We start from the raw sequence: 10,291 nt of genomic DNA on the forward strand, positions 1-10,291 counted from the left end.
CCAACGGTGAAGACGGCCAGGTCATGAGGAGATCGTGTATGTGCGCGTAGAGCTCGGCCGGGTCATGAGGAGATCGCGTACGTGCGCGTAGAGCTCGGCCGTGGACGTTGAGTGGGTGCTGGTTGCGTGGGCGCTGCGTAGCTGCTAGGCTATTTAAGGTGTACTACTTGCTTCGTTTGGATTGGAGAAATACAGAGAGAAAGAGCTCGGCTGTTCGTGCAGCAACGAGGAGAAAAACTCTACTGTCTCCATTGCTTTTTCTTCTACCTCCGTCCGTGCCTGCGAGCGAGCGAGCTAGCCAGTGCTAGCGCCGTCAATTGGTATCAGAGCGAGGCAATGGCGCTGGTTCCGTACGGTGGCGCTGGGGGGAGCGTGGTGCCGCTCTCCTGTCCGACGCTCACCCGCGACAACTACACCGTCTGGGCGATCAAGGTCGAGGCCAACCTCGACGTGCAGGGCGTCTGGGAGGCGGTGGTTCCGGCGGACCCGGCGGCGGTGGTCGATCCGGAGAAGAACAAGAGGGCGAGGGCGTACCTGCTCGGCGCGCTCTCGGAGGACATTCTTCTGCAAGTGTCGTCGAAGAAGACGGCGGCGGCGATCTGGGAGTGCCTCAAGGCGCGTTTCGTCGGTGCGGATCGCGTCAAGGCAGCTCGGCTGTCGACGCTCCGCGGCGAGTTCGACCGGCTGATCATGGCGGACGGCGAGGAGCTGGACGTCTACGCCGGCAAGATCGGATGCATGGCCGCCAAGTTTGCAAGCCTCGGCGGGACGCTGAGCGACGCCCAGATGGTGAAGAAGCTGCTCGACACCGTCCCGGAATCGCTGTTCGCGGCGGTGGCCGGCATCGAGCAGTTCTGCGACGTCGAAACCATCTGCTTCGACGAGGTGCTCGGGCGTCTCAAGGCGTTCCAGGAGCGGACGGAGCGGCGCAAGGCAGCTGTTGGCGGAGAGCGCCATGGGGACCAGCTGCTGCTCACGGCGGCGCAATGGGAGCAGAGGCGCCGTTCACGCGGCGGCGGCTACGACGACAGCGGCGGGGACAGCAACGGCAAGCGCGGCAAGTGCCACAACTGCGGCATCCGTGGCCACTTCGCCCGCGACTGCAGGAAACCCAAAAGGAAGGAGGAGGAAGAGAACCAGGAAGAGGCGTTGCTCTGCGACGCCGGTGACCACCCATGCCTGCTCTAGGTCATGGCTTAGGGGGGTGAATGTTAGCAATAAGCCATGGTGTCTGTGGCGTGCATGGTGGACCGGCGTGAGTGCGCCAAGGTCGAGTCCATGCACGGCATGGTGCGCGCGTGTGGCAGTGTGTGTAGTGCGTGCGTTGTGTGCGTGTGTGTGCTGGTGGCGAGGAGCGTGGCGTGAGACCGAGCCTCACGGAGGAGTTTGTTGCTCCAACGGTGAAGACGGCCAGGTCATGAGGAGATCGTGTATGTGCGCGTAGAGCTCGGCCGGGTCATGAGGAGATCGCGTACGTGCGCGTAGAGCTCGGCCGTGGACGTTGAGTGGGTGCTGGTTGCGTGGGCGCTGCGTAGCTGCTAGGCTATTTAAGGTGTACTACTTGCTTCGTTTGGATTGGAGAAATACAGAGAGAAAGAGCTCGGCTGTTCGTGCAGCAACGAGGAGAAAAACTCTACTGTCTCCATTGCTTTTTCTTCTACCTCCGTCCGTGCCTGCGAGCGAGCGAGCTAGCCAGTGCTAGCGCCGTCACGCAGGAGGTCGTCGTGGAGGTCGGACAGGGCCATCGTCGCCGTCGACTACCACGCTCCGAAGTAAACCAAAGTGAGATGTACCGCCGATCCAAGAGACGTAGGCGAGGAAATCCTTTTGTTGTGTACGACTTGCGATCGAGTTGCGACCGTGCGCGACTCCAATTCTTCCACGACTCTACATGACGGCCGGCGCACGGAAACTAGCCCAAAGTCAGCAATTGAAATATCAGATCGATGAAGGTATCATCACGCAACATGACAAAAAAATATTATTTATGATTTTTTTCTCTGTTAAAAAAAACAAAAAGAATGAAATTTGAAAAGCTTTCAATTTTAAAAAACGTTCAAAATTTTAAAATGTTTAAAAATTAAAAAGTGTTCAAATTTTGAAATGTTCAAGACAAAAGTTGTATGGTAATGTACTTAGAGCATCCTCTTGAGTCGCGTCCTCAAAAAAACGTCCGGCACGATGATTTGAGACGCGTTTGGAGACAGCGCCGGACAAAAGGAGACAAAAAAATCTGTAAAAAAAGAAGACCCTTCCCAGCCATGTTCCTCAAAAATCGTCCGGATGCATTCATTTTTAATAGGGGGATCATCCCATGTGAGAAAAGTAGGTGAGAAAAAATGGGAAAAGAGAAAAAACATGTGAGAACTAGGGGCTGCAAGCATTCGTGTGGACGCTGATTTTGTGTCCGGCATCCCAAAATGCGGCGCTGTTTAGCTTTAAAGGACGCGACTGAAAAGGTTTTTTCTCCATTTCCTGTCCACGGTCCCTAAACGACGTTTGAGGGATGCTGACTTGAGATGCTTTTAAAGTCACCCACTGCTTTCGTCTTACACATCTTCCTCTCTGACCGCTTAAACTTTTTTGGAGTATTTGGAAGCATGTTGTTGTTATATTAGATTGAGCACCATTGTGTATCTGCTCCATTTACAGAAAAAAAGAAATGGAATATTTAATTCCATTTCTTTTGGAAGCATGTTGTTTGGCCATCTCACCATTGTGTATGTGCTCGATTTGCAGAAAAAGGAAACAAATTCATAAATAGAATATCCGAACAATGTGGAAACCAACTCATGTTGCAAACAACGACCAAAAATCACCATATTGACATGAGGTGATTGTATTCACTGCTTTTACGAGATTTTGAATACCAGATTTGGATGTTGACGTGAGTATTCGTTGGGTGGAACGGTGTGACCTTTCGGTCCACCGGTTGCATGTTAATATGGACGATGAATAGCTCCTCGTAGGGCAATAAAGAGTTGGTGGAACGGTGTAGTACACCACTCGTATACGTATCAGTATTACATCTCTAATACCTCCCCTTAATCTAGATCCGGGAGAGGTTTAAATTACGCTTAAACTCATCTAGTTTCTTGAAACATAAAACTTTAGTAAAGCCATCTGCGATCTGATCCTTGCTGGAGATGAAACTAACATCAAGTTGCTTGCTCGCAACCTTTTCCCGAACAAAGAAAAAATTAATCTCAATGTGCTTAGTACGAGCATGAAAAACTGGATTAGCAGACAGGTAGGTGGCACCAAGATTATCACACGAGAGACATGGTTTCTCCTTGAGTGTCACACCAAGTTCTCGAACAAGAGTTCAACCCAAATAAGCTCAGCAGTGGCATTTGCAAGTGCTTTATATTCAGCCTCTATGCTAGAATGTGACACAGTTGGCTGTTTCCTGGCAGTCCAAGAAATAAGATTGGAACCAAAAAAAAAGTAGCAAACCCAGAGCGTCTATTATCTAAATCACCTGCCCAATCTGCATCTAAATAAGCACTAAGGAGAGTGGAGGAAGACCTCTGAAAGGTGAGACCAACTCGGCTTGTGCCATGAATATACCTCAAAATCCGTTTGACATCAGTTCAATGTGCAGTTGTGGGAGCATGAAGATACTGACACACCTTATTAACTGAAAAGGAAATATCAGGTCGAGTCAGGGTCAAATATTGAAGAGCACCAACAATACTCCGTTATTTAGTAATACCTCAGAGCCAAGAGGAGAGCCATCTGTCAGAGCCAGTGTCTCGGTAGTGGAAAGTGGCGTAGGACAGGACGTGCAGGAGCTCATACCAGCACGCGTCAACAAATCTGGGGCATATTTCTCCTGATTTAAGAGCAAACCATTGGACTGTTTGTGAACCTCAAGGCCTAAAAAATAATGAAGCAGAGCTGAGATGGCCTGATCAGAAGAACTCGTCACAATAATATCATCAACATAAATAAGAAGATACATAGTGATCCCTGACTTATCAAAAAGGAACAGTGAGGTGTCAGCCTTGGATGGAATGAAACCAAGAGTGTGAAGTTTCGAGCTTAGACGAGAGTACCAAGCTCGAGGGGCCTGTTTCAGACCATACAGAGCTTTGTCAAGCTTGCATATGTAGTTTGGCGCAGCGGAAGACTCAAAACCAGGTGGTTGCTTTATATAAACCTCCTCTTCCGGAACACCATGTACAAACGTGTTCTTGACATCTAAACTCCATCCTCTGGAAACTAATACTGACAGAACAAGCCTGGTAGTAGAAGCTTTGACAACATGACTGAAAATATCTTCATAGTCAATACCATACCTTTGCTTGAATCCTTTCCCATCAGCATGTTTCTTGATGCGGTAAACCCATTTGCAGTCAATAATATTTTTAGTGGAGCTGGGGGGCACCAGGTGCCAGGTGTTGTTGGCAATAAGAGCATCATATTCATCTTGCATGGCATGCTTCCAATTTGTATCGGCTAAAGCCTCAACAAATTTTGTTGGTTCTCCTGTAGACGGGAGTAAAGCGTATCTAACAGTACCATCAGTATATTTTTTCGGATGACGTATACCTTTTTGCAAGCCAGTTTGAACTCCAGGTGCAGCAACAGGTGGTGCTGTAGGTGTGGGCGGAGCAGAAGATCCCAGGAGATTCTCCTGGACGGACGAATCAGCGGCAGGAGCCTGGCCACTGCTGTCACCATCAGCATGTGGGGCATGAAAAAAGCAGCCTGTCGCGCAATTGGAGAGACCGCGCTACTGCCGGCCGGGTCATCATGGCGGTTGTCCCCGGGACCAGACGCGGCATGCACGGGAGCATGCGGGCGAAGAGTCGACGCGCGCGGTGATGTCTACGGGTGCTTCTATTCTTGTAGACAGTGTTGGGCCTCCAAGAGCAGAGTTTGTAGAACAGCAGCAAGTTTTCCCTTAAGTGGATCACCTAAGGTTTATCGAACTCAGGGAGGAAGAGGTCAAAGATATCCCTCTCAAGCAACCCTGCAACCACAAAGCAAGAAGTCTCTTGTGTCCCCAACACACCAAATACACTTGTCAGATGTATAGGTGCACTAGTTCGGCGAAGAGATAGTGAAACACAGGTGGTATAGATGGTGGTAATATTGCAGAAAGTAAAGATGCAGTAAAACAGTAAACAAGCGGCGCCAGAAAATAGCTTGCTAGCGTAGGAAGCAATTCTTTGTGGTGGAAACAATGCCTAGGGATCATACTTTCACTAGTGGACACTCTCCACATTGATCACATAATAAATAAGTTCTCTTCCTTGTGCTACATATACTCTTGTTTGATAATGAACACCACTAATTGTGTAGGATTACACGAACCCTCAATGCCGGAGTTAACAAGCTCCACAACATTCGATATTCATGTTTAAGTAACCTTAGAGCATAATAGATCTTTGCAAAATAAACCAAGTACTAACATAGCATGCACACTCGTCACCATCACACTACGAAGGAGGCATAGATCACATCAATACTATCATAGCGATAATCAACTCCATAACCTACAAGAGATTATGATCATAATCTACGACAAGAACTACACAATGCACACACTGTCACCATTACATCATGCAGGAGGAATAGACTACTTTAATAACATCACATGAGTAGCACATAGACAAATAGTGATACAAAACACATTGCAATCATAAAGGGATATAAATAAGCACTTCACTATGCCATTCATAACAGTGAATAAGTATTCTGTGAAATATAGCCTAAGAGACCCACACGGTGCACACACTGTCACCTTTACACACGTGGGACAAGGAGTCTCCGGAGATCACATAAGTAAAACTCACTTGACTAGCATAATGACATCTAGATTACAAGCATTATCATATGAATCTCAATCATGTAAGGCAGCTCATGAGATTATTGTATTGAAGTACATAGGAGAGAGATGAACCACATAGCTGTTGGAGATATGCCCAAGAGGCAATAATAAAGTGGTTATTATAATATCTTTGTGTTTATGATAAATGTTTATATACCATGCTATAATTGTATTAACCGAAACATTGATACATGTGTGTTATGTAAACAACAAGGAGTCCCTAGTAAGCCTCTTGTATAACTAGCTTGTTGATTAATAGATGATCATGGTTTCGTGATCATGAACATTGGATGTTATTAATAACAAGGTTATGTCATTAGTTGAATGATATAATGGACACACACCCAAATGAGCGTAGCATAAGATCAAGTCTTTAAGTTCAATTTGCTATAAGCTTTCGATACATAGTTGCCTTAATCCTTCGACCATGAGATCATGTAAATCACTTACACCGGAAGGGTGCTTTGATTACATCAAACGCCATTGCGTAAATGGGTGGCAATAAAGATGGGATTAAGTATTTGGAAAGTGTGAGTTGAGGCATATGGATCAACAGTGGGATTTGTCCATCCTGATGACGGATAGATATACTCTGGGCCCTCTCGGTGGAATGTCATCTGATTAGCTTGCAAGCATATGAATAGTTCATAAGAGATCACATACCACAGCACGAGTAGAGAGTACTTGTCGGTAACGAAGTTGAACAAGGTATGGAGATACCGATGATCGAACCTCGGACAAGTAAAATATCGCGAGACAAAGGGAACCGGCATCGTATGTTAATGGTTCAATCGATCACTAAGTTATCGTTGAATATGTAGGAGTCATTACGGATCTCCAGGTCCCGCTGATGATTATTGGTCGGAGAGGCGTCTCGATCATGTCTGCACATTCTCGAACCGTAGGGTGACACACTTAAGGTTTCGATGTTGCTAGGGGTAATTTCGAGATTAAATAAATAGTTTTGGAGAGTTGCGGAATTGTTCCGGGAAGAGTATTAGCAATTTATTAATTAATTGAATTATTAATTACTAATATATATTTATTTAGTAGAAATAAATATAAGACTAAAAGTAGTCTATGAGATATTTTGCTACTGTGTTAATTAAGTAACATGTATAAGCAAACTATTAAGAAAAGGAGATAAGGAAAAAAAAAGAGCAAAGAAAAAAAAAAGAAGGCAGGCCCGGCCAGCTGGGCCGGACGCACGCATGGCCGAAGCCATCGTTGCTGTGGCTTCCCGATCGATGTGATCGATCGTGCCAGGCACGTTTGGTGCATCTCCAAGAAAAGAAAAAGGAGTTTCTTTCTTGCACACCACGTGCGATCTTGCCGCCATACCCGCCTATAAAAGAAGCAACGCGCAGGCCGTGTTTGATCAGATTTTTTGGGTCGCGGCCGTTGCTCCGTTTGCTCCTCCTTTTGCCTAATTTCTTCCACCCAACGCGTACAGGCGAAGCCCTGTCCGCGAAAACTCTCCACCACCACCACGCCGTCGTGCTGCTGGACTAGATCCCATCTACCACATCTCCCCGCTTGCTGGAACAAGGAGGAGGTGTCTTCATCGAGCTGTACGTGTGACCGAGTACGGAGGTGCTGCCCGTTTGCAGCGCCGGAGGGATCGTCATCGCGATCTTGAGATCGGCAAGTGTACGACTACATCAACCACGAGATTCAATCTCGTTTCCGCTTAGCGATCTACAAGGGTATGTAGATCCAATCCGTCTTGTTGCTTCAATCTAGTAGATTAGATCTGGCGTTTTTCCTAGATTGGATCTTGGTTTTGTTTGTTTGCGGTAGAAATTTTTTGTTTTCCATGCAACGAACCCCATCAGTGGTATCAGAGCCACGTCTATGCATAGATCTGTTGCACGAGTAGAACACAATGGTTTGTGGGCGGTGATGCTTTTGTTGCTTTAGTTTGTGTACTTTGCTTCTTGCGGGATGGTGGGATGAAGCGGCCCGGGCTAACTTTACATGACCGCGTCTCATGAGACTTGCTCCACGCTTGACATGCAACTTGTATTGCATAAGTGGCTTTGCGGGTGTCCGTCTCTCCCACCATAGTGAAGATTGTAATTTGCACTTCTATTGTCAACACTAGTATCACCGTTGTGGTTCATGTTCGTAGGTAGATTGGATCTTACTCGAAAACCCTAAACCACGTAAAAGATGCAAACCAAATTAGAGGCGTCTAACTTGTTTTTGCAGGGTTTGGTGATGTGATATGGCCATAATGTGATGATGATTATATTTGATGTATGAGATGTTCATTGTTGTATTATGGCAACCAGCAGGAGCCTAATGGTTGTCTTTAATTTTTGTTAAAGACCTACGTGTCTATTCATCATGTAATAGCTTTATTTCAAGTAGTTGTTATAGTAGCTATAAGTGATGGACAACCATGAAGCGGCGCCACTGACCTTGACGCCATGCTCGGTGATGATGGAGATCATGTCCGTGCTTTGGAGATGGAGATCAAAAGCACAAGAAGAAAGGCCATATCATATCACACATTATGAATTGCATGTGATGTTAATCCTTTTATGCATCTTATTTTGCTTAGATCGCGACGGTAGCATTATAAGATGATCCCTCTCACTAAATATCAAGATAATGAAGTGTTCATCCTTAGTATGCACCGTTGCTAAGACTTGTCATTTCGAAGCATCTCGTGATGATCGGGTGTGATAGACTCTACATGTGCATACAACGGGTGCAAGCCAGATTTGCACACGCGGATACTAAGGTTGCCTTGACGAGCCTAGCATGTACAGACATGGTCTCGGAACACGGGATACCGAAAGGTAGAGCATGAGTCATATGAATGATATGATGAACACTTTGAGTGTTCGCCTTTGAAGCTACATCTTTTCTCGTGAAGATCAGATTTAGTGTAGTGGATTTGGTTCGTGTAATCACTAAGACAATGCGAGGGATGTTGTTTTGAGTGGGAGTTCACCTAGTTAATTTAAGAATTAAAATTGAACTCTTTTTTATCATAAACTTAGTCTAAACTCTTGGCAAATATGTTGTAGATCATGGCGCCCCCCTCCATCAATTTTAACCAGTTCCTAGAGAAAGAAAAGCTTAAGGGCAATGGTAGCAACTTCACTGACTGGTCCCGTCATGTGAGGATTTTCCTCACTGGCGTAAGCATGCAATATGTGCTCGAAGCACCGCTAGGTCCCCCACCACCTCCTGCAGTGTCCGAGGACATAAAGAATGTTTATGAGACTCGGGTAACTCGGTACTCCGAAATTCGGTGTGCCATCTTGTGCGCTTTAGAGGCAGAGCTCCAAAAGCGTTTTGAGCACCACGACCCATGTGAGATGATGCGTGAGCTCAAACTTATCTTTGAGACTCATGCAGCCGTGGAGAGCTATGAGGCCTCGAAACAGTTCTTTAACTCGCATGATGGAAGAGGGCAGCTCCGTTAGTGAGCACATGTTCGCCATGTCCGGACATGCGAAGAAGCTCAGTGACTTGGGGATTGTGATCCCTAACAAGCTGGGTATTCATCGTGTCCTCCAATCACTGCCACCAAGTTACAAGAACTTCGTGATGAACTACAACATGCAGAACATGAACAAAGAGTTACCTGAACTCTTCTCCATGCTGAAGTCTGCTGAAGTAGAAATAAAAAAGGAGAACCAAGTGTTGATGGTCAACAAGACCACCAGTTTCAAGAAACAGGGCAAGCCTAACAAGGGCAACTTCAAGAAGGGCGGCAAGAAAGTTGCAGCACCTCCTGAGAAGCCTAAGGCTGGTCCTAAGCCTGAGACTGTGTGCTACTACTGCCAGGGGAAGGGGCACTGGAAGCGGAATTGCACCAAATACTTGGCCGATCCGAAGAGCGGCCACGTCAAGAAGAAAGGTATATTTGATATACATGTTATAGATGTCTATCTTACTCGGTTCTCGTAGTAGTGCCTGGGTATTTGATACTGGTTCGGTTGCTCACATTTGTAACTCGAAACAGGAACTGCGGAATAAACGAAGCCTGGCGAGGGACGAGGTGACGATGCGCGTTGGAAATGGATCCAAAGTCGATGTGATCGCCGTCGGCACGCTCCCTCTACATCTACCTTCGGGATTAGTTTTAAACCTTAATAATTGTTATTTGGTACTGCGTTGAGCATGAACATTATATCTGGATCTTGTTTGATGCAAGACGGTTATTCGTTTAAGTCAGAGAATAATGGTTGTTCGATTTATATGAGTAATGTCTTTTATGGCCATGCACCTGAGATGAATGGTTTATTCTTGTTAAATCTCGATAGTAGTGATACACATGTTCATAACATTGATGCTAAGCGAATTAAATTGAATGATAATTCTACTTATATGTGGCACTGTCGTCTTGGTCATATTGGAGTGAAGCGCATGAAGAAACTCCATTCCGATGGACTTCTTGAGTCACTTGACTTTGAGTCACTTGACAGATGCGAA

The 10,291-nt window shown here is 46.1% G+C and overlaps 1 protein-coding gene across 1 annotated transcript; it reads left to right on the forward strand.

Annotated features, from left to right (window-relative positions):
* The first annotated feature begins 666 nt into the window (after positions 1–666).
* LOC124697796 lies at positions 667–1,188 on the forward strand. Its single transcript, XM_047230336.1, has one exon. The coding sequence runs from the start codon at positions 691–693 to the stop codon at positions 1,186–1,188; it is 498 nt and encodes a 165-aa protein (XP_047086292.1). The 5' UTR covers positions 667–690.
* Positions 1,189–10,291: the final 9,103 nt, after the last annotated feature.

This window comes from Lolium rigidum, chromosome 3, assembly GCF_022539505.1.
Source record: "Lolium rigidum isolate FL_2022 chromosome 3, APGP_CSIRO_Lrig_0.1, whole genome shotgun sequence".
In the NCBI taxonomy this organism is placed as follows: Eukaryota; Viridiplantae; Streptophyta; class Magnoliopsida; order Poales; family Poaceae; genus Lolium; species Lolium rigidum.